We start from the raw sequence: 25,111 nt of genomic DNA, 5'->3' as shown, positions 1-25,111 counted from the left end.
GTGTGGAAAAATTAATCAAGCATGAGCTAAGTGTAGTTTTTTTTTTTTTTAATGTGCAGTTTAGTGTTTCAGAAAGCCTAATGCGCCCGTGTATTTGCTTTCACATTGTAACATTAGAAATTTATCCTCTTATATTTTTAACACATGTGTTGCAATGATTTACTTTGTTGTTACTTTCCAAAAGCAGAGTCCTAATCCACAACAATCTTTCAGAAATGTGAAGTGTCTAGGCTGGGAGAAAAAAAATAGGTATGATATAAAAATACTGTGTGATGAGAAAAGGGTGCCTGTCAGCCGGGGCAATGTTTTGGGGGCACTTGGCCTTAGGCTTGTGCCGTGGCTTTGGACAAGCCTGGAGTGAAGCGGGGAGCAAGGCAGGTGCCAGGTGGTGCTGGGGAGTGAACACCTGCCTGGCTGCTCCAGATAACTCAGCAGCTCAGAGGCATTTTCCCAGGCTCCCTCCCAGCTGAATGGTCTGTCAGAGCCGTGGGAGAGGGCTTCCCACCGCTCCCCACCGCAGCCCAGGCGCCTTTGGCAGCCCTCTGGAAGCGCAGGGCAGCCTGCCTGGCTCTCCTCTGCAAAGCACGCCTTGCTGGGTACTCCTACCGCAGGGTTGGTGGCTCTTGCTTCCGTGGGACTCTGAGGTACAGCAAGCAGGGCAAATTACTGTTCCCTTAAAAGGCAGTGCTCACTTGTGCCTATTTCACCTGAAACTGAACTGTGCTTTTTCTAGAACCACTTCTAGCAGTCTCCTTTTGTGTTCCAGGGTCCGTTTATTTCCTTGGGCTTGGTTTGTTTGTTTGGTTTTGTTTTTCTGTTTTGTTTTTGGACCCTGGATCTGATGACTTAGAGTGCCCAGTTTTGAAACAAAAACGAAACTTCAAGTCACTAAATGCAATTCTGTTTCTGCCTGTGTGCTGGTAATCCACAGAGGGAGCTTTGTCTGTGTTGCACGGTGAAGAGGAAATTGAAGATGCGATCAGCTAGGTTGGCTGAGCCCAGGATGTGTGAACTTTCCACATTACTGGAAGAAAAATTGTCTGTAGCTTAAGGTTCAGACTTCTGTGTTGTGCTCAAAAGAAGTAAGTGATGGAGCATTTGGTACATATCAGTTGGTCTCTTCTTCCACAAGATCACAAACAGATTTAAACTCATGCTGGGTAACTGTGCAGAAAGCTTAAAAAGCTCTGAGTCGCATGGGCTTCTTGGAGAAGAAAGTTTTCTTGTGGGTCTTAATTTTAAGTTTCTTTCTTCATGAAGCAGAATAGTTAATTGGATAATATATTTCCCCAGAGGGAAGCTGAGAGAGGATATCACAATTTTATAGTTCTGCAGTAACTCTGACAGCTTTAGAACTCGGGAAGTTTTTGAAACTCCAGCTGACTACAGAGTAGATCATATATCACATGCAAGAGGGTTTCAGAACGTTTAATGGGTGTAGCTGTGTGATACTTTCAAAGTGCAGGTATCTTAAATGTAGTGCATCTTAACATTTTCTCAGGCTTAGCAACAAGTAACAGCAAATATCTGTTTAGGCCTTTTCAGCAAAGTATTAAATAATCATGGAAACTAAAATGATTTTTTAGTCTTAGTCCCTCTGGGCTGAGCTTATCAGCTCAGGTGCAATTCCCTGTGAAGGTTTTATAAGACTTTCAGACTTGAGCTGATGCTGCAAAAATAGTTTGTAGAGGTGTCTTGATCTCTTACATAATTATTTATTTAGTCAGATCTGAGGTAGGTGTCTTCCACAGAACAGTAGCTGGCTGAATCAAGGGCCTCTAAGGAGAATTTGAAACTTTGTTCAGTCAATCACATGTGATTAAACACTTAACCTCTCAGAGAATACCAGGACAGTAAGAAAAATAAACAGATATAGATGTCACTGATCTATAAAAGAATTTCAAGAAAGCATCCTGCTTTTCCTGTGAAAAACAAACATTCATACTTTTTCACTTTAGATTCCTTTCACAAAAAAACCCAAAACATGTGGAATATTGCCAACAAATGGAGGTGGAAAGAAAAACTTTTGATATTTACTGTCTGAAGATTTTTTTTTTGCAAGCTGTACTTAGCTGTACTTTTAGGAATGCTACTTTCTCAGCTTTCCAAGGTCACAGTGGCATATGTTGTTATTACACTAATAACTTATTTATATACAGGGCAAATTCTTTGATTTGACTAAGCCTACTAGCAGTGATAAAGAATTGTGGATGCCAAACTGGAAATAGCTAAAAGTAATTTTCCTTAATTGTTCTTTTAAGTAAACAGTTAATAAAGGTGGTGGATTGCATCCAGATTTTTCTCTGGTGCTCATCATTTTTAAGGGATGGTTCAACTTGTCACATCTTGACTGGATCTCTAAAAGGAAGTCAAATTTTGGGTGTCTTCCTGAGGGGAAGGAAAAAAGATGGCTGATAAATTTCAAAGGGATTGATTGTGATTGATAACTGTAGTTGTTAATGAGAGCTGAGGCTCAAGGGCACTCGATGGTGAGCTCCAGAAGATCTTGTAGAAGTAGGAGAGAGGGGGACCCTTCAGGAGGATGTGCATCTATACTTAGAAATAAGAGAGCCCTTGGCACTTGCTCTGTAGGGATTGAGACTGGAACAAGCAAGCTTTCCTTCTTTTTAAATGATTAGATTATAAAAACAGCAGTAGCACTTCATATTCTAATTTATCTGTGCTAATTGCATCTAGGGTGCCTGACTGTCTTCAAAGCATCAAGAGTTGAAGTCTTGCAAAGCCCATCCAAGTCAGGGGAAGTATCACCAGGCCTCTTTCCCAGTTTGATTTCAGTGAGGTGCGCAGGGAGACTGGGGAGGATGAGTCACAGGTGTCAGGTTTTGCACTTTCAGTGGGAGTCAGGTTGCTAAATACCTTCATGAATGAAGTGCTAACTGATTTACCAGGGTCATTTGGGAATTTAAGTAGAACAAAAGTACAAGCTGATGTCCTAATACTCTCTCAGCCATAATAGAATCTGTTCTGTCCGTTTCCTACACCGCTGATGTGCAAGCATTTCTGTCCTGCTCGGGAATAGAAAGTGAAGAAGCCTCTGGAGGTTACAGGTACGGGCTGAGTCAGCCGGGCCAGCTCGGGCTGCTGTGCCTACTGGAGAGTTCAAACGTGGCCATTGCTCACCTCATTCAATGGAACTGTAGAATTGAGCCCTTTCATGCTTGGCTTTCTCTGTAGTTAACCTTTTTATTTTCCCTACCAGGTCTGTCAGCTTCCCCTAGAGGGTGGTTAAGGAAGTGGATCTCTGCAGTGTTCCTGTAGTATGTGTCTGAAAGCATGACACCGCGCTATTAAGTGACCATGACACCTCGGATCAATTAAATAATTTAATTTCTGTGGTTGGCTTCCAGAACTTGGTGGTTGTTAATTTGTCTAGATTTTTGCTCTGTTTCACGCACTAATTTCTTGAGACTTCAGTATGAGAATTCGACAGTTTCTTTTGAAAAATATTCCATTAAAGTTACTTTTTCCTTTTTATCATTGAGCTGCTGCTTTCTCTCAATCCAGTCTTAGCAGATGTGCAGCGCTTTGAGACCAGAATGCCCAAGATACTCTTTCACTTAATATTATCCCTTTGTTTTATGTTGCAGCCAACAGTTTGCACATTACTGCCTACTTTATGAAGAGATGGGTTAATCTCCGTTGTGCTCTAGGGAAACGTTATCGTGGTAAGAAATCAGTTTCCTACAGAGTTACTTAGAGGAGAAAGAAAGGGAACATAACTAAGACACTGTCAGATTTTCATCTACTTAAATCAAAATTGTTTTCAGAGCTTGGGTTTTTTGGTGGGGTTTTTTTGGTTTGCATTTTAAAAAGAAGATTTCCTGAAAACATCAAAAAATAAAAAGAGAAGTGTTTCATGAGATAAGATTTTTTTTTTTAAACTTAATTTTAAATTTGTGCATGCCTTGCCCCAGGGTAATCAGCTAAGCCTCACGAAATTCTGTAAGTATGACGAGACTCAGCATTTTCCTGAGTCTCTGCAGGGTGAATCAAGCAGAGGTTGCAGCATGAATCACTCCATTATTGCTGGAGTGTCTTGTGACATCAAGGCGCAGTACAAGTGGATGCAGGAAAGGCTTTCGCTCCCCACACACCCCTACAGCCCTGACATGGGTGATGTCATTGCACTGGGGCTTCTCTTCATGTTCTCTCAAGCCAGGATGCTCTGGAAGGAAGGGAGATCAATCCTCTCCTGCCAACACCAATGCAAAGGAGCTGTAATGATCACTGCCCTCTGCTCTGATCTCTTGGCATTAAACAAAAAAAGCAAAGTCCTTAACAATACTGAATAATTGAATAGATATTTTAAAATAATTTAGTGTTTTTATAGGGATTCATGATATTCATAAGTGTTTAAATCTGTCTTCAAATGCCAACTGGTTGCATTCTAAGTCTCTTTTGGCTGAAGAGATCAGTGTTGACTTTAAATATTTCATCAAACTTGTCTTGTTAGAATAGAATTTCAGAGTGTCTGCATTGGAATCTCAACATTGTTTGCTGTCTATTAAATCTGAACTGTTCTAAAGCATCCATGAATACCTAAAGATACCTGCATTTTGCTAGCCAGCAGATGAGATTGTTATAAAATGTAACAATAAAAGCATATTTCTGGAAGCAACTTGAGCTACTCTTCAGTTCTACAAAAAAAAAGATCTGTGAGATCAGTCTCAAAGGTTTATTTCTGCAAGCCTTGTCTCCTTCTTGTCCCACAAAATCAGAATGTTATGGCTTCATTCTGAAATATAACCAAAAAAATTTAATTCTCTTTTTATAAAAACAAAACAAAACTCAGCAAGAACAAAAAAGAGCTGAAAATATGAGGATACTGATCTGCAGATAATTCCATATGTAAACAAGAAAATATCCAGCTGTGGTCTTCCCACAGCATTGCCAGGTACTGAATAAAGCTTTGTCTCATCTGTTCTAATCTGAGAACCTTCAATTTTTAATCCTTTGTATACAGAAACTTTGTTGTGTTCATACCAAGCCACGTGATTGTGAGTAAAATGTGTAATTCAGTAGTAGTTAACCACTTGGTTTAATGACTTCAAAAATCTCTGTAGGCAGAGTGTGAAACTCTGTGCCCTGGCCTTACGCTGAGGTTCGGTGCCCAGCCCTGGCTGAATGTTGTTCTGGGCTACAAACCTGATGTACAGCTTTTGGGATGAAAAGACTCATCACCAGAACAGCACAAGAGAAATCCTTGTTAAGGGGTTTGTCTGTTGGCTCTGTCTGCTCCTCCTGTCCAGGGGTGCAGGTGGACTAATGTGCAGCCATGACTGTCCTCTTGGGAACTCCATTTAGTCTCCTTATTGATTTTATTGAATGCTTTATAAAAACAAAACAAAAGGAGGGGTGGCATGTAGAAGAGAGATGGTGAGAAGCTAGAGAGGTGCATTAAATGAGTTAGTGTGCAATTAAAAAAATAAGTCATTTTGTGTACTAAAATAACATATATGTTGTTGTTATGAGTGGTTTTGAAAGTGCTTATGATTTTTGTAATCCTCTTTTCAATTCTTTTTGTGTAGAGCTCCGTGTGTTTCCAGAGAAATTTATCGTTTGTGTCAGTAAACTTGACTTTGATCCAAGTGATGTGACATGTGACAATGGTGGATTGGTAGGTACAAAACTGTTCTATAAATTTTTGGGGGATTTTTAATAGAAATGAAGCAAAGATTTATATATATTGATGTAGTTATTCAAGTGTTTGTTACTGTCATCTTGGCACCAGAAAGTCACATGAATAGTTGGGCCAAGTATTCAAAAGGGCATCCTGAAATGAGCCTAAAGCAGGCAGAAATGGGAATTTTGAAAGCTCAGCATTTTCTGAGCCTTATAAGTCTTGGAGACCAGGTGTTTAGAAAGCTGGGTATAATTTTAGCACCTTGATGTAAGGATCTTTTTTCCCTTTATATTTTGTCCTCGTAGCATTTTGCTTTCTAAAATTCTAATGTAGCTGTTTGTAATGTCCACGGGTTTCTTGTATGTTTCCTTAGCACTTGTTCTGCACAGCAACTCAAGCGGATCAGTGCTGGCCCTGCTGGGAAAAAATCCCCTGACATTTGTGGAGGAAAAGGCCCTGGTGTATGGTTAAATACCATAAGCAATTCTCCTTAAATATTTCATCCTGAAGGCTTCCTCAGGGTCAAGGGCTTCTGGATTTTATCCTGGAGTTAAGTGCTGACTGTCTCAGGAGTGCTCACACGGGCCCAGGTGCCGCTCTGTGGCTCTCACTGAGGGTCACAATTACACCCCGAGGTCTGGGTGGATTTTACGAGTTGATCTTACATGTATTAAAGTGTATTTGACCCTTGAAAAAACGTGTTTTCTTTCACTCATTCAACTCCTTTTTTTTCCCAATACCAGCCAGAGTGTTCGTATTTGTAATGCTAAATGCAGATTTTCTTGTTTCGATTCCTAGCTTGGTACATTCCCTCAGGTGTCAAAGAATCAAGCAAATGTTTTTGGCACTCAGAAAAAAATGATCTCCCTGCTCTAGAAGTACTTTGCTCTTTGGAAAGTTATTACTTTTTCAGTATTGTCTTGAAAACTACTTAATGCTTGAAGGAGAAAATTCTATCTCTGCGTTTTGACTGAGAAATAATTATGGGGTTTCTTATTGCTTAAGTAACTCTTATGAAATATCCAGTTCCCTCATTTGGTGAGTTGAGAAGTTTTCTATAGTTTTTGTTGTGATTTTGTGTGGGAAGGAGAAGGCAAATTTAAAAATTCAACGCTAGGGACTTTAGCTTTGCATTTTCAAGATGGGGTCTTGATCTGTGGAAACTCCTTGTTGTTTAAAAGGTAAGTTAAAAAACACTTTTATATTTAAAAAGAAAACATCTCTTAGTGAGCCAATAACCTAATCAGCAATCAAGTCTTAGGAGTTTGCTTTGCTTACAGGTGAAATGTGTGTGCACAGCCCTGGCTGGGATGGGCAGTGTGGTGTGCTGGTAGGAGGGAGTAAGAGAAAGATAGCCCTCAGCATCTTCCCTGGTTTGAAGAACTTGGCAAGATGGGAGCAGACCCTCAGCAAATGTTCTGGAGCATCTGTTTAATTCTTACCACTCCCACTTCAAGGGTCCACTCCAGACTGTTTTGTTGTTCCAGGGCTCCTAATGCGCATTAGGACCAGATTTGTCATATACTCCAGCTGAGTAGTTTGCCAAACTGGGGGAGTGTTTGATTGCCACTGAGAGTTTTTCAAGTTCTTGGCAGGCCAAAAGAAAGACAGAGAATCTGCACTTTGTGTGTGCCTGCTTTTCTCCATGCAGTTGAGCCGTGAGAAGGCTGGAATTCTAAACTCTGCCCTACAAAAGACCACCCAGAAGACCTTTCTGTGGATACACTTTGCAGATTCTGTCATGGGCTGAAAACGAGGCTGTGTTTTGTTTTCTTCTCTGTGTTGTTTGGGTTTGAATAATGCCACAGGGCTGGATACAAGCTCTTTCAAACCTTTAATCAGCTTACACCCTTGGATTTGAGGGCCTGTTTGTGTTTTACAAATGCAGTTAACTATACGTTAATGGAGACTTTGTCACTTTCCTGGGTTGCTGTGACAGTCATTGACCTAGTCAAGACTTAGTGATTATGGTTTTTTTAAAACTGTGTTTTTATGCTGGTTTATGGTCTGGATCAAGCTTTCATTCCTGAGCTCTGTCAATACAAATCAGGCTCAGTGCTCCTCTTTCCCACTACTTGGAACCAGCTTTATGTCAGCCTGGTGCATGTTTCCTTCACTGACCACAACTCCGGTTCTTCATCTGTCTTCAGCCTTTCATTCTTTGCCTCTTCTCTGCCTTTTAGGCTGCTCGTGTATCTCTGAAATAGGCTGTGCTTAAACGACCAATTTCAAGGGATGTAGCTATGAAATGAAATCTTTGTCCTGCACCTTAGGAAAGATCATAATTAGATTGGTTTTGAGATATTCACAAGCACAAACCTCAGCATCCATTGCTGGGAGAACCAATTTTAATCCTTCTGTGATGCCTCATGTAAGACTAAGGTTAGGGTGGATTAGACAGTCTCTGTCAAATTAGCTTTAAGCATAAACTAATAAAATATTTGGGAGCGCCTCAAAGGAGCAGGGATGAAATAAAACAGAGAAAATCTATCGATATGTAATTTTCTAGGATGTATTTATAAATGGGTGTGTTCATGGTTATGTTTAAAACTCAGGCTGCAGGCAGTAATAGCATTTTGGAAGAAGGGAAATTTCTAGTAGAGAAACAATACAGCAAGTTATTGAAATTACATAAGCAAATTGGAAGTCTTAAGGAAAAGATGGAAGAATAGGCAGAGTGATTAATGCTGAGTTTAAACATAAAACCATTGTTTCCTATTTTACCAAACTGTGTTTGTAATCTTGAATCGTTTTATCTTGAAAAAGAAGACAGTTTTGGGAACTGAGGAAAGAGGAAACCCAAGGAAATATATAAGAGCTCTGGAGACATTAGTCATCAATTGTCAGTGATGACATTTTCTTGATTATTATTATGTAGGGAGCTAAAATGGAAAATTGGAAATGGGTTATCTGGGGAAACAGTGGAAATGGAAATGGGTGGAAGGCTTATGGGCATTTGAAAATGTGCAAACAATGGAGTATTCATTGATAACCACATTGGCTTTATACCAGAATCTATGAGAGGAAGCACTCCTAGGGAAAGCATGAAGGAGGTTAAGCTAAAGATGGTATTAAAGTGGAAATTTGAAATTACTTTTTGAGTAAATCAGAAAAGAAAGTGAGGAGTAGAAGATCCCGTCTTTATGAAAAAGGTCTTGGGTTTTCCACTGAGCCTTTTTAAGTTAGAGAATATTAGACAAAATAAGGATTCTATTCCAGCAGAATATTGTGCTTTAAAAACCAAACCAACCAAAAAACCCATTCACAGTTACACATGGAGAAAAGAGATGTGCCCAGTGCTTTTTTAAATCCCCAGCAGGGAAAAAAACTATTTCATCTTCTTCATGTATGTCTGATTTATAAATTGTGTCATTGTAATACTTCTTAGGAGCATTAGAGAATTCTCATTCTTAAAACTCCTAAGAGCCTTGGTGACAGGGCTTGCTTTGGGTTTTGTACTGGGAAGAGGCTTCTGGTTCTTTCGTGCAAAGGTGAAACTTAGCTGTAATAACAGAGCTGTCCTGCTGGAGTGTATGCTGCTGGAATAGTGTGTCTATTGGAATGTTGGATGAAAACTTCAGATAGCAGCAATTTGTAAAGATTAGTACAGGACTTTATGTGGAATTGGGTAGGGGAAGAAGGAAATGCTGTGAAATAGAATTGCAAAATTCACACTTTAAGCACAAATTTTGGCGTGTGTGTGTGTATATATATATATATATATATATGCGTATAAAATATTACAGTGAAGCTGCTGTGATGGTGGGCTGCTCCTGAAAAGGTCACTCCACATCCCCTCTACATCCAGCCACATATTCCTTTCCTTTCTGGGTACAATGGACCAAGTGATTCTTCAGCTGAGAATGAATTAGTTCATTGACTTGATCTAGCAGAAAATTTATTTATTTGTGGAGTTTTTCTGTTTTCTGTTGGAGCATTAGTTTTCCATCAAGTCAGTTCACTGAACCAACTCATCCTGTACCCACACACTTGCCAATTGTCATGGAAAAAAAATGTTGCAGGAGCATGCAGCCAGGATTTGGATGAATGGAGCTCAAGCAACCTTGAGGTAGCAGCTGAAGCTACCTCAGTTTGAAAGTAACATCCACATCATGTTAATGTTACATTTCTTGTCATATTCGTCTTGTTGCTGGCTTTTTTATGTCGCTGTCCCTTTTGAATTTTATAACATCTAGTTTTCTGGGATTTTAAATAATGTGCTGAATTTTCAGATATTATAGTAAACAAAAGAAAAACATTATGCTGTAGTTGGTAAATATGACAGGTTCACTACTTCTTTTAAAAAGGTAGAGAGGTGAAACTGCAGACTAGTGAACTTTATCCAAAAACCACATTAGCAGAACAGGCAAAGAATTGCTTGGGTGAGTTTTCACTTTGGACGCCTCAAACTTCTGTCACTATTTTTCACTCATCCTTCCTGTTCTGTGCTCCTCCTGCCTTCACTTCCCTTGGCATTCTTGTTTTGAGTGTTTGTCAGTGCTAGGGTCATTCAGTGACCCCTCTGAAAACCAGGGGTGGTTTTGGTTTGTGTTTTTGTTGTTTGTGTGGCTCACTTTCAGCCAGATCCCTTCGGGGTTGATCCTTGGCAGGACCAGACGTTGGGTAAGGCTGAGACTTCCCTTTCAGTGCTGCTGTAGCTTTCAATTAGCTTCAGTCATTAGGCTGCTGTCCCTGAGAAAGTGCATCTCAGAGGAACGATCCTGAAGTCTTTGACTCAGTCATAAAAAGAAAGCTGCAGCAGCTTTGCAGTTTTCCCTCTTGTGCCAGCTGTCTGCCTCTTCTCCTTGGAGATCCCTGCTCCTGCAGCAGCTCGCCAGAAGGGCTGCCTGCCTGCATCTCATCTTCCTGGCCATCACAGTCCTGTGGATTCGTGCACCCCGAGCTTCCCTGGGTGGGAGCAGCTGGGGGGTGTGTGTGCATGCTCCCTTCTGCCAGCTCTGAGTGGGGCAGGAGCTCCTGCAGACGGGGAGGGAGGAGGCCTGAGAGCGGTGATGCTGGGAGAATTGCCTCAGTGAGATTTGTCCAAACTTGTTGCAGTTTCTTCTCTTAGCTTACAAACTGATTTATTTTCTGCATGGCAAATGTCTCACAGCTGTCTGCTGCATTAACTATCCAGAGAAGTGGACAAATGATGAAATGAAAACTGACACAATTATTTCAATTAGTCAAGACCAGAGAAGGCTTTGGAGAATTTCAGAGAAACCTCCCAGAGCTGGGCAGAGAGGCACTAGGGCTGTAAATGAGAATCATCTGTTGATAAATGCACAGTATTTTTACTGAAAAGAGCAATTGCTGTGCTCAGGCAAACTGCAGAGTGAATTAACTGTGTGATGGCTGGAAAAATGCCAAGATATTGCTGCAAGGAATTGATTGGAAAAATTTGGTCTGTGGCATTATTTATCTGAAAAGCAGACAGAATATTAGAGTATGTATGGAATTAAATAAAAAGTAATATTTATTGCCTTAAAGCCAACAAGTAAGTGTAATGCATCCTCAATAAAAGTGTGTGTCATTATGCAAAATCAGGTGAAGCAGAGCAGAAATATAGATGGTCCTATAGCAGCAGTATAAATTATTAAGGTTGTAAAATGATTTCCATATGAAGCAATCCTCAAAAAGTAGGGACAAATTGAGTAATCTTTTACTCATTTTGGTAGATGCTTTTTATGAGTGCTCCAGTTGATTTAAATCTCACAATTTAGCAGTGTTCACAAGATCCCATTTGTCAAAGCCTTGTGGTTATTTAAGATATTATCATCTGTCATCATCCTTTCACCTCCCTCATTTTCCTCTCCCATCTCTCTGTTGCTGTCACAGCCTGTGCTGGTGCTTCATGTGGATTTCACCTGATTCTCTGCTCTTTCCTCTCTGCAGGCTTGGAGAGGACAGGCACCCCTGGCAGAGGGGCAGGGGAAGGCTGGCAGGGCTCATATTAAAGGTGCAGGGAGCCAAAGATTTTATTTAGCTGTGTTGCATCTGTGAGATTTTGATGGCTCTAGGATTTGAAAAGGTTTAACTTACTTAAGGTTTTGATAATAATTCTTGATATTCCTGTTGCGCAAAGCATATTTGACAGGATTTTTAAAACTTGTTTTTAGGAGCAATCTGTTCCTCAGTCTTCAGCAGGAATCTCTTAGAACTAATAGGAAGTTCATAACTTGACTGAACAGGAAAGTGAAATATATGATGGTAAAGTTCATAGCTGGATTTTTGAACAATTTGTAATTATTTGAAATTATTTGGAGGGACAGATCCCCAGTGTGGGCTCAGAGGTCTCAGGGGTTTTCAGGGTGGTGGTACTGGTGTTGGTTTTGGAAGCCAAGCTAAAACATTAAACTGTTGCACAGTAATTATTTCCTGAGCTGTGCTATTCTATTGTTTTGCGTATTTTGGGTTTGTGTAACCAGTGAGATCAAGAGTATTAGTTATTCTTTACAACATCTCCTCTGAATGTTACTGCATGTTGCAATTGTATAAAAAAACAACAAAAGAGCCTAAAATTGATTTATTTTTTTCCTGTACGTATCCAAGTGTTGGACATCTGAATCACACTGTACACATCATGTGCTCCAAGGAGTATTCTCTTATGTCATATAACCCATGCCATGTCTGGGCAAATGCAAAGTTTGCTTCAGTGTTGCTGCTGGGTGATGCTGAGGGACATCTGCAGTGGCTGACCCCATACCCTGTGAGGTTTGGTAGGCACATAGAGGATCCTCATGCCAGCCTGTGAAAAGCTGTAGTACAGGATTACAGCAGGGCCTGCTTCAGTTATTCTCTCTTGATTTGTGAGCTGGAGAAAGGGGTCAAGCACCACAGAAAATTGCTATTCCCTTATTTTATAAAAATCTCTTTCAAGTATGAAATGTGTGTCTTGCATGCATGTGCTCTTTCATAATTACTGGAGTCGGGAACCTAAAAATTGATGGAAATGGCTGGCTGAAGATGCATGCTTAAAAGACATTGGTTTCCTTTAAAAAGGTAAAAATTCACTGTCAATATGCTCTAGGTTTTTCTTTAGTGTCATTGAGAGAAGTTATTTTGCTTGAAAAGCTGTTGTCTACTCCTCCATTTCTTATCAGTGGACACTTTCTCTGAAGATAGAATCTGAGTCTTGTAGCATCAGTCTATAAAATCAGAATGATTAATAGCTCAATTACTTAACATTAATTTTAGCAGTTCTTGCCTTCAAGCAAATGCACACAGCCTGTGTCACGTGCTGCTCAGTAGGTAAATAAATCAGTTATTCTGGGAGCACTTCTGTGCCTTTACAAAGAGTGATGGGGTATTGGCTGCCTGTGTTACACATAGGTCTGATTTTTAAAAAGGCTCCCCTTTTTATAAAGGCAGCTCCAAGTTTTAGGAAGAATCACATTTCATTTGTTCTCTGCCATTTACAGCAGAAATTATTCTATTTTCTCTTCTTTACTGGGTGTTCAAATGCAAATCTAGAGAGCTCTGAATTTCTTATACTCAGAAGAGTCTGGGATTCCTCCTGTATATGAAATACAGTTAAAATCTGAACCAAATACTTCAAAAGGAAGAAGGCATTTTCCTGATAAAAGTCATATGCTTTAAGCTAATCTGGTGATGCCTGGGGGACCTTTGGAATGTTTGGAATTGCCAGGACTTATGTATTGAGTGAGAAACTTGGGTTCACACCTTGTGTTTTGAGAAAGTGGAATGTGCATCACAGGGGCTTGTAACGGATTGGGCAATGTTTGGACTAAATAGTACAGACCATAGGGGCTCCTGAGGAGCAGAACTGAAAATCTGTGGTGTCACATTCAAAGGAATTTTGGTTGTAGATGATGAAGACTGTGCTGATCCAGGAGTTTGATTTTGCCTTCTCTGCTAGGTCATGGGAAGGCTGCTCCTCCTGGACAGATGCAGTTTGCTCTGGTTGTTTGTTACATTCTTTTCAAGATTGAAATTGGAGTGTTATTGAAAACCACCAGCATTCCTTAAGAATACTTATTTCAAAGGCAACACCAGTATTCCAATGTAACCTTAATGGTTTTTACTGGAATTTACTGACTTTTACAGCAGGACAGTCAGCTTTAAAATGTAGAACAATATTCCACGAATCTGATCAAGGAACTGTATTTCAGGTTGAGAATAATATCAATTTCTGTACTTGGAAAACTTCTGCAAGTGTTTTATGATGTGGTTGGAGTTCATAAGTAGAACTGCCAGGACTGATGCATCACTACATTGGAAATGCAAAAAAATTTGCATCTTGAAACTGTGGGAAGTTTTTCCTTCATGTGGGTTGGGAGAGGGCAGGAGACGAGACCCAAAGTCCTGTCTCTGTCACTTTTTTATCAGTTAGATTGTAATGTCTGATTCATCCTTCCCTCAGAAGCCTCCTCACTTGCTTTAAGGAGCCCTTTTTGTTTATCAGATTGGCAGAAGTCCTGTCTGACCTCTCTGATCTGCCCATCATCTGTTAGGACACCTCTGAAACCTAAAGGTTATCTTTAATGGTTGAGCTCACGATACAGCTTGGAATGGCACTGAGAGAAATCACCCAATTGCAAGCTTACATAAAGCTCCCCTCAAGAAGTGTTTCTGTCTTATTCACTTCACTAATTTTAGTTTTGTTGTATGCACCTGGGGTAATACGTTGGTTCATAGCTTTGCCTATTTTATTATCTTTATGGTCCCTTCCCATTTGCCACCATGATATAAAAATTGATTTCTTGAACCCGCTGATGTATTCTATTAAGTATTTTTGATGAGCCACATTGATAAATGCATTTTATAAACTGTGTTTTGTATCATGGGGTCTGGACCAGACATGAAATATAATTATCTCTTAGTCTTACTTTATAAGCTGGTGGCACTGAGAAGAGGGAGAGACAACTAGCAAGCGTGACACCAGAGAGGCAGGAAAGGGGGGCAGCAGTGATCACTTTGAAGATTTTCTTTCAACCCAGTATTAGGCTGGAAGAAAAGAGTATTTGTGTGAGTATATTGTCATGCTGGAAAGGCCAGAGCTTTCACTCCACTTCAGGGTAATGAGTTCCTCTTCAGGGTAAGGGTTCCTCACAAGTGCCCATCCGTGGGTAGTTCTTGAACAGATATTTAGTGCTGTACTGCTGAATTCAGCTGTCCTGGAGAGAGATGGAGACAGCAGTGAATGCCATTTTTACAGTTCTCAGGGTTTCTTCTTCAGCTTGAGTGTGTAGTAAGTGGAGTAAAATAGCCAGAAAAAAGAAAAAGGGAATCTTCAATTTGCTAAACCTTACAGGAAGTATGTTCTGTGCCTAGCAGTGTGCCTGATAGTTCTCTGTAGGTTTTGATAGAGATTTTTCTTCACCCAGACATCTCTTTGGCTAAGTATTAAGGACCTTGAAATCAGTTTTGGGGAGGCCAGTGTCATGAGCCAGGTAGGCTGGTAAGACTTTTCAAGCTTCACTTCTGTGGGCCCTTCTCTGCAGTTTCAGTGACAAAGAGGACTGAGCTTACCCTGGGATTTTAAGAGCACATATTTCTAATACAACTTGGCAGTTCAAGGGCTAGAGAAGCATTTTAATCTTTTGTGCCCACCCAGTCTCTATACAAATGTAAATATGTCTGTCTTTAACAATTTGCCAAGAAATGTGGTTTTAATTTGTTAGCAGCAATCCCACTCCCTGCAGCTCTTTCAGAGTCGAGTCGCAAGTCTGGCGGTGCTTTGACGTTTTTCTCTGTCATGGTGTCATTGTTTATATGATGTCTGCTTCTGCTGTCCTCCCTTTTATGCCTGGAATATTTTTCTTTAATTATTTCACTGCCTAAAAGGAATCTGGGATTACTAGACAGGATGAGAGCAGATTAGCTTTTTTTCTTTCTTTAGCAAGTCCTGAAGTTCCCATAGGAAATAAATAGTATTCCCAAAACAGACGGTGTGGGTTTTTTTTTTTTTTAATTAACTAAAATTATTAAGTCTAATAAAGAAAATAAAGGAAGTATCACCAATAATGGCTGTGTGTCTTAGTAGTATATGGAGTGCCCACTGTTGTTATTTATGACTCCCTCTGCCTTCTCTTGTGGACTTACTCCAGCCTTAGGGAGTTTACATCACTACTAATAGCAAAAGGCTCTCTGGTTCCCACAGAGTCTTTCAGAGCCTGACTCATATGCCTTATGTTAATTGTTCAGCTCTCAAAATACAGCACTTACAGGGTGTGGTTCCGAGGGGAAAATCTACTGTACTTAGAGGGCATGTTCAGAAGTGTTTCACATATAAATCATTTTGATTTTTACTTTTTTTGATGCCTTAACCCTTTCTGTCACTGCTTTGTGTGATAAGTTATTTGAAAGCAAAACAAAAGGTCGATGGCAGCGCAGTGAGGGAATGTGCTAGCCCTGCAACATGGGGCCATTAGCTCCAGCCTGACAACTCACAAGTGCTGTGATGTTGTTATCCTGGCCTCTCTGCAGGGTCTGCTCCTCTCAGCCTGGCAGGACCATCCCAGTCCTGCCAGTCCGGAGTCCGAGGCAAGTCAGAGCTGGGGCTTATTGCTTATCTGCAGTAGGGAGTACGTGGGGACAGGAACTATCCCCAGTCCTCCCCTGGATTTTGTACCAAGGGCTCCTTTCCATGCCTTGCTTACCACAGTGACAAGAGTTGCCTGAGTGTGCTGCTGATCCTGGCCTGGTTGGCACACTGGGGACTGAAGAAGATTTAACAGAATTAACCTTACCTGTTTCCACCCAGCAGGAACTCAGCTGGGCTCCAGCTCTCTGGCCAAGAATGAGTGCTCTCCAGCTGCTTTGATGCAGGGTGATTGTGCAAGACCCTTCAGCCTCCAAGTTGTGTTACTGGAAATCAAAACAGTTTCTATACACTTTGCAGTCTCTGCCTTCTCTTAAAATTAGCATAGGGTTTGAGTATCTTAGTAGTATTTCTTTCTTTAATAGCTTACAAAGTATGAAAATATATTTAGTCAAATTAGGGGAATCTACCTCCAGCAAGAATAGAAGCAGCAATTAATCCCTCAGATTGAACTAGTTAAGCTTGATTTCTGAGGCTGGGATCACATTGCATGTATGCTCTGTGTGTTTTCTGCCTGCTGTAAGCACACTCGTTGCACCACGAGTGGACAGACCTTCATGCATGGCTCAATGTGCACATTTGTGTAACTTGTCTCTGAAGGGAAGGCTTAGAACAGCTGTAGCTTTTTTAAGTGCCAAAATGGCTTTACTTCTTTGCCTGACTACCCTCCATCTGCTTGCAAAATAGAAAGCTGTTTTCACTGGCTATTTCTTCTGGAAAAGCATGGAGGTCCCCCCGCCCTCTCCTCTAAAACAGAAATAAAAATGAGCAGGGCTTAATCTCCCCTAAGCGCCAGGTTCCTGAGGGGTGTTCCAGGCAGGGGTCTGTACAGGCTGTGGCCTTGTGCCTCTGCTGGCCGTCTCCGTGTCCCTCAGTTCTTCCACACCACCTGGCTCCAGTGCCTCACCAAGGAATGGGCTGGAGCTGCCCTGCATTTGGGGAGCCCTGTCAGAGGCTGCATCGTTGGGGCTGATGGAGAAAAGTGCTCTCAAAGACAAGGAGATGCACAAAGCCTCTCCTCCCCTTGACTTCACCACTTCTTTTCCCTCTCCTCTGTAGCCTCAGCGATAATACTTTTTTGGAGTGTGCGGTAGTTAATGGTGAAATCAGCAAAGGGCCCTTCTCTGGTTGAGATTGTTGGATTGCGAAGGGAAGTGCTCACAGCCTGAACAAAAAGAGCGTTTTCCTTCCCTCCCGCTCGCCCCAACCTCGTATTATATAAAAGGATGGTGCTGCTGTTAGCTGAGACCAGAAAGAATTCCCCTGGTGTCCTGTAGTAGCCAACCACTACAAGCCGCGAGCTTAAATGTTAGAATGAAAAGTTTTAACCCTTGCCTTGTTTAGTGAGCAAATAACGCTGCGTACGGTTTTTTGTGAGTATGGAAAATATGGGAATTCCTCTGAGAATAAGTGTATAGACCACTGCGCCAGTCAGTCTCTTCAGAAAAAAAACTGACAAGCATGCTCCTGTCTGCAAGAGAGATTGCTGGCATTTGTCACAGTTTAAGCCACAAAGATGTCAAATATTTGCCAACAGTTTCCTCAGATGGTTTGGAAAGCTCCGTCCTTTACATTGCAGCCTTGTTTGTTTGTGGTGTATTTTAGCATATGAAATATGTTGCTTGGGAGTCAAGGGGGGGGGAACTGACTAGACTCCCAAATATTAAAAGATTAACAATAATTGTTTCTTTTAGACTGCTCAGATCAAAATAATAAAGAACAGCTGTAAATCTTAGTATTAGAAGATTTCTGAGCTTTCTGTTGAATAATCATAGTTTGATGTGTCATGCTTTAAACCTGTGTTTTCTTTTGGAGCAGAAAGAACAACTTTCCAATGGGACGTCTGAATATTTTACTGAATCTGCTGAGAACAAGAAGCTTAAGATTAGTCTGAGTGAACAAATAAAGCAAGACATCCTGAGAAAAATGTATGCCACTATTCTTTATAAGCTTTTGAATTTCTAATTGGTAAAATTTGGTTTGGTAAAATCTAGCTTATGAAATAAAATTTTAAATAATATAAAATTTTAAGTAATATAAACTGTCTTACAAAAGAACGTTTTAAATTACTGATAGATTACTACTGTAGTGTGGATAAGCACATAAAATGATTGTTGTGTTTTACAGCATGGAAAAAGCTATTACAACCCACGTAGATGTCACACATAGCACTAGGCAGAGTCAAAACAGGCTGTTTTTGCTTGAATGAAGCTCTGAGCCAAAATAAATATGTGATGCTTGAATTGGGTGAAAAACACTTCACAAATTTTTTTTGTTGTTAATTTTGAAACTCTGGATCAATAGTCACAAATAAAGAGTATCCCTGGTGGAGTGGATGGGGAGAATGAGCTGATCAGCTGAACTTGTCACTGCTCCATGTGGTACCAGGACTCCATCCCAAGCTGTGGGAGATGCCAGCAGCCCCAAATCACCTGTGAAATCAGGGATTTGCTGTGAACCCTGGCAACTTTTCTTTTTGCCACTGTTGTCTCATCTGTGTTGTCTTTAGCAGTGAGATTAACTTTGGAGGCATGCCAGCTCTACCTGTTTTGGATGAGCCCTCTTTGAGCGGAGTTAGATGCGCTGTCCTGGGACCTGCTGGGCAGCAGTGGGGCAGCAAAATGTGGTCTCAGCTTGGGGCCATCTCTGGCAACTGTGTGTTTAGACTCTAAATGCAGCTTCAGCACTTGGGCATAAAGCTCATCTTATGGGCTGTGTGAAATCCAGATCCATAGGTAGCATGCTGCTGAGGAGTGTTTGTGTACTGACACTCCGTCAGGGCCCTTGTGATCCCGTTTTCCTGTGTAATTCCTTTCAGAATATCATCTACTTGCATTACCCAAGTCCTTGCCAGATGAATGGGCTTGATACTCGATGAGTAGTGGTTAACTTTAAAGCAATGCTTTGAAATGTCCTGGGAAAAATTCCAGAGGAACATTCTAAAATAGAGATTAGGAGCTCTCACACAGAGGCGCACTCACTGCTCTCCCTGCCTGCCCCCTCTTCTTGTAGATATGCATTATGCATGTGGATATATGGGAATGGTTTGCAATCATTTAGGCACTTAGGAAACGCTATTTTATCTAGCCAGTTCAGAAAGGAATTCAATATACTTCTGCTCTGTTGACCTTTAACATCTGTAATGAATTCAGTTCTGCCTCTTGGAAAAGAGTGTGAACTCACTCCTTCATAGCTTAGTCATTAATAAATAGGGCTCTCCCCTAGCACAGTGGAAAATCAGATGGATAACGCTTGATATTATCCACACTAGACAAACATTGCTGCTTGTCAAGATGATACACAGGGATTTTTTCCATGTTCAGAAAGAGGGTGGCCCAAGTGATGTTTCAGAGTTGGAAAAACAGTAAATGGAGTCAGGAAAGGTTCTTTTTTAATTTAAAAACGAAAATTCCTTCTTATTGCAGTGTGAAGAGGACAAAACCAAGGAGAAGTAGTGCAAGCAAACCTCAAATCAGCAAGGACTCCAAGAAAGTGTATCTTGGCTGGGCAGACTCGCAGACAGAGAACAGAAAGAGCGACTGTGAGACTTCTCCCAGTGCTCGGGCTGCTGTGAAACGTAGGAGCCCAGGCCTGCTGAAGGACTGCACAAACACAGCTGAGAGCAGCCTGGCGCTTCCAGTGCTGGAGCAGAGAAGGGATGTTGGTCAGAGAGAGCCAGAAGAGGTTCGCAGCCAGCACCAAGCTCACTCTCTGCAGTGGCCAGAGGCGAGGCTGCTCAGTGAGAGCCCTCCTTGCTGCTCTGAGTCAGCGCTGCCAGCTCCTAAACAAAGTCAGAGACTGACCAGAGCACAGGCTCAGCTCGAGACCTGTGCTTCACAGGAAAAGTTGGAGCATTTCACAAAAGTGTCCTCTGAAGGGACTCCTTTAACTTCCATCAATACAGAAATGAGTGAGTGTGAAGATAATTGTTTGGGTCCATTCCTGGAGGAGAAGACACCTCTTAATTACAGGTTGTTTGCAAGGCAAGATGTGACAGAGACTCTGGTTGACAAGAAGTCGTTGACTTTGAGAAAAAACCCCTCCTGGTCTCTTCTTGTGAGCAGCAGTGGAGTGCAGGCGAGCCAAAATGAGATAAGGACAGCCCCTGAAGAGCTGCCTGCAGTGCCAACATCAGAGCTGCACCCCATGTCTTCAGAGAAGCTTTCCCAAAAAAGAAAAAAAGAGGTGGAAAACGGTCTTGGGAAGTTAAAACTGCGAAGGCTTAACAAGTCAAAATATGAATTACTGCCTTGATAGCATGGGTACTCAGCCAAGGCTGTGCCTAAGCAAAGAGCAGGAAGCAACTCAAAAGGATGGAAAACAATAGAAATACAAAATCAAAATTAGAGAACACATTAAGAAAATGTAGTTAACTAAGGATCTTAGTCATTTGGCACTGTAATACAGGTAATCATTTTAAGTCTTTAGGAATTAGTCATGATTATTGCACAAGTCAGCATCATATTTATAGAAAGAAAAATCTCATATAATATTTACTAAGCAAAATTTTCGATTTATACATATTCAGTCCTATTAAAAAGTCATATCAGCTGCTGATAGCAAAAGTTAAAACTCCTTGTGTGATCTGTTAGCAGCTGCAGTTATTTGGTATCTTGCTTGTTTCTGAGCATGTAGTTTATTTTAGTAAAAAATTAACCCTTTCTCTATATTAGAAAGTTTGTGGTTTACTCACATGATCTTTACAGCAATAACGCAAATTAAGTTTATTTCAAATAAGTCTTTAACCAGGATTAATAGCTGATGATTTGAGGCCCACTTTTTCAGAGAGGTTTCAAAATAACTGTATTTTCTGCTTGTGTAGTTTTGATATGAACATTTAATTCTAGCCCATGTTGTGGAAAAAAGTCATCATGCATTCAGTGTTGGGGAAAGATAAAGGTTACTTTTATATATTTAGACTTAGATATTTACACCTGGATGTGCAAACATTGTTCTTGGGTGAAGTTCATATATAAACTTGATGTATACACATCTTTATGGATGCATGTTTCAAAATGAGGCCTTGCTTGTGCGCAAGGACAACACGCTGATTTTCACATGGAAGTTATACCAGAGTTAAATCTTATTTTCAGATAAATTTTAATTTCACATTGCTTGTTCATACTGCTTCTTAAATTGAAATGCTAATGGGCTAAGGAAATGTACCTGTTTTATTTCATGCTTATCTTTTTAAAATGAGTAGAATAAATGTATAAGCTGTTTTCTTTCATCGTTCTCAAGCTCAGTGTGAGCACAGCCCCCGAGGCAGCCGTGCCCTGGCAGCAGGAGGGTCAGCCATGTCCCTGGCATGCAGCAGGCCCAGGAGGGGACTGTCCCACTCGGCCCTGACCTCGAGGGCTGGGCACAGCTGTGGGCACTGGAATGGAAAAAAGATATAAATGTGCTTGAGAACTTCCAAAGGAGTGCACGAGGATGGTGAAGGCCTTGAGGGGAAGCCCTGTGAGGAGCAGCACTGGGTCTGTTCAGCCTGGAGAAGAGGAGGCTGAGGGGAGTCCTCCCTGCAGCTACAGCTTCCTGGTGAGGGGAGCAGGAGGGGCAGGCACTGATCTCTTCTGTGTGGTGACAGTGACAGCACCTGAGGGAATGGCCTGAAGTTGTGTCAGGGCAGGTTTAGCTTGGATATCAGGAAGAGGTTTTCCACCCAGAACCTGGTTGGGCACTAAGCAAGCTCCCCAGAGAAGTGGTCACTGCACCAAGCCTGGCAGAGCTCAGGAAGCATTTGTACAACGCTCCCATGAACAGATGGGATTGTTGGGGTGTCCTGTGCAGGGCCAAGAGCTGGACTTTGATGGTCCTTGTGAGTCCCTTCCAGCTCAGCGTATTCTGTGCTCTATGATTTTGTGTGAAGTAATTCAGAAAAATCTCAGTGATATTTACTTATGACTGTGGACCTCCTCATTGAGGTTAAGGAGATGATTCACATCCAGGAGCATTAGAGTTGGTGGTGAAACCCAGGTCCTGATGAGAGTTAGCTGCTTTGCAGCTGCCAGCAGGACACTGCTGGTTGTACAGCTTCCTCCTGCTGGAAGTGATTTCTGCTTTTGCTGCGAATGAAGAAGATTCTGCATGTGTCTGGAGGACATGTTCTCTTTTTTTTTTTTTTCAGCTCTTTGGTTGATGTTTCTCAGTACTTTGCAGTCAGGTTGCAAATCCTTACCCTGCTCCAGGCTCTGCTAAAAGCTCTTTCCCAGTACCAGCAAAACCAAGGCTGCAAAGAACCTGGTTTGGAGGAAGAAGAGCCTGAGGTATGTTTGCTGTTGGCTTTTTTATGCACTGGAGATACTGGGCCAGGAGGGGAGTAAAAAGCCCCTTTTTTGATGGACTTGAAAGAGGTATAGGGATATTTAATTAAGCATTTATCAGAAAAATGAGAGTAGTTAGAATAATTTGATAGTTTATATTAACGTCTTAGCATAGATAATTCAAGTATCAGAAACCAGAGGGCAACCACACAGTTTTTATCACACCAGTTTTTATCACCACTGTTAGTATGTGTGTGTGTGTGTGTGTATATATATATATATATATATATGTTGGTATTAACCTTATAATTACAATTTAGTTTTAATCTTGACTGAATAACACACCTGCCTGCACCCTTTCAAATGAAGGCCATGCATTTAGAGGGGGCTTAGGTAGGTTAAACAGTTCTCTGTGTAGGTAACAACGCTTGATTTTTCCTTTAGGATATTTTGTTATGTTACTTAAAATGCTGTTTTTATCTCTTCTCTGATGCCTGGGAACATCTCCCTTTCAAAGCAGTGGTCATGCAACAGTGAGAGATGAAAGGTGATTGAGGGTGTTAGAGGCTGGAGAGTCAGAACAAAGCTGGGCTTTCTCTCAGCTCCACAGTGGCATCATTCCTTTTGTCCTTTACTGTCTTGATAAGTTCTAGGCTCTTTGGAGCTGTGTGTTCTTGAGCTTCGTTACTATCAAAAGTCATGTCTTGGATCCTCTCAGAAATGCAGCTATTTAGGGAAAAGGCTTTGAATTCACAGTCTTGTCTGGGGTTTAGAAGGTGTTGCTGCTCAGACCTGTGCTTTCTTTTGTCTGTGCAGCAGGACTTTTATACCAGCTGGTCTTTTGCAAACCTGGTGGTGCTTTGGGGCTGTTGGGACAGGCTGTGACCATGTCTCTCTCCTCTCTCTGCTTCAAGACCAGGGTCATCTTCTCAGACTTTGCTTTTTTCTTTATCACCCATCCACCTGCACCCAGAGGACTGGCAAAGGTGTGATCTGACATGCTCTAGAACCACAAATCTGATTTCCTAAATCAGGTTTAGAGGGAAAAAAGGGAACTAGATGCTGAGCTGTAGTAAAATTAGCAGTTTGCAAGTCTTGGCTTTCTTTGAACCTAATTGTTTCTGAGCAGCACTAGCATACCTTTCAGTAAATGGGAAAAATACTTACTATCTGTTCTCTTCTGAAGCTGCCATTGAAGCGCAGAAACAATTCCTTTGGTTCATTTTTTATCCTAAACCAGCCACCTTTGGTGGGTTATTATTTTTAATGAATCATCTGGTTCATTTGGTCTATGCTTTTGCTGATAATGAAGCAGTTGTTTCCTAGTGAAATACTTTCTAATGTGTGCAGATGATCGTTTCCATTATTCTTTACATCAAAGCAGTTAAAAATATTTGTTCAGTGGACTTCTATGGTTAAACACATATCGAAAGCTAGACCAGCCTTTTACATAATCATTTATAAAGAGGAGGCAGCTCATGTGAAAACTCCCTTGCCCAGTAGTGGTCGGTAGGAAGGTTTTAAGTATCCCGAGACCTTGTGGGTACTAAGCTTACCTGCCAGGTAAGCACCTAGACCTCCCTTCCTACAAAAGTTTTTGACCAAGTGAGCTGTTAAGTAGCTTCTGAAGGCATTTCTTTGGTCAGTGTGAACTTCCTTCCCTCTCACTGCTCAGCATGTGGATTTCATTGGATGAGTTGTAATTGGCATTTACATCATCATCTCATTGGCTATTGACTAGAAAATGCTTTCTTCCTAAAGAAAAAAAAAAGGGGGAAATATTTTTCTCTTTGCACTTGGAATAAGAAAGATGTGAAGTATAGACTCTCCCAGATTGCACGCTAGGAGTACTTGGCTTTATCAGTACCCAGGGAAAGCTTCTCTATTCAAACAGGCTGTGGCAAACAGAGGCAGTAACTCTAAATCTTTTTGCCAGCAGTGGGAAGTGTGGGTTGGCCTCAGAAATTAGCTTTAATAAAAGGCACTCCTCACTTCTTTGCTTTGTGCTTTTTTCTCCTTTAATAAACATAAACTCTCAGGCAGTAACCCGGGTGAAGGAGAAGATGTGGGCTGAGGGAACAGCCACACACGGAGCCTTTCATCAGAGGATATCAAAGCACTCCAGCTGAACCTGGAGGGAGCTGGAAGTGCTTATTCTGATAGCTGGGGCAGCACTGAGGGAAGAGCTGCTTCCAAGGTAAAGCAAACTGGTTACAGAGCAGCAAATTCTTTCCTCAGCTCACACGAGTCCTTTTGTCCACCTGTTTCCCCCAGATTGTTTAAAATCTGGCCTGGTAGTGCATGACCTCGTCCTTTCCAAGGTGGCAGTAAGGTGACATTTTTAGGTAGGGACTTTTTTGGTTGTTTGGTGTTGCCTTATGCTGGGAAATCCTAATAGTTGTGGAAGTGATGGAGTGTGACGAGGCATTTCAGCCATAACCTGGAATTCGGTCAGAAAATTAGCCACAGCTGTCCTACCTTCCTTACTATCCACTTAAATTATTCCAGAGCTGGGAATCTACTCCTGTGAGAGCTGACAGTGTACCTTTTGTAAAGGACAATTCAGTGATTAGTGATTTGCTCCCATTCTGTCCAAGTTAAATCTTTTAGTACAGCAGTAGGAATTGGTACTCTAGCTCC

The 25,111-nt window shown here is 41.3% G+C and overlaps 1 protein-coding gene across 11 annotated transcripts in view; it reads left to right on the top strand.

Moving 5' to 3' along the window:
- The window catches only part of SLX4IP (SLX4 interacting protein), an 84,962-nt gene that overhangs the window by 48,386 nt on the left and 11,465 nt on the right, over positions 1-25,111 (top strand). For 6 of the 11 annotated variants that reach the window (XM_050972867.1, XM_050972869.1, XM_050972868.1 and 3 more), the window contains 4 exons: positions 3,609-3,686; positions 5,550-5,638; positions 18,027-18,136; positions 19,634-21,438. In XM_050972867.1, coding sequence (XP_050828824.1) covers positions 3,609-3,686; positions 5,550-5,638; positions 18,027-18,136; positions 19,634-20,462 — 1,106 coding nt within the window. In that variant the 3' untranslated portion in view covers positions 20,463-21,438. Of the gene's footprint in view, positions 1-2,933; positions 3,069-3,608; positions 3,687-5,549; positions 5,639-18,026; positions 18,137-19,633; positions 21,439-22,335; positions 22,475-25,111 lie in introns of those variants that run through there. The other 5 variants (XR_007777271.1, XR_007777270.1, XM_050972872.1 and 2 more) reach the window with 3 other exon arrangements.

Source organism: Serinus canaria, chromosome 3 (assembly GCF_022539315.1).
Source record: "Serinus canaria isolate serCan28SL12 chromosome 3, serCan2020, whole genome shotgun sequence".
Lineage (NCBI taxonomy): Eukaryota > Metazoa > Chordata > Aves > Passeriformes > Fringillidae > Serinus > Serinus canaria.
The sequence above is the reverse complement of the archived record's forward strand: the minus strand, read 5'-3'. Positions and strand labels throughout refer to the sequence as shown.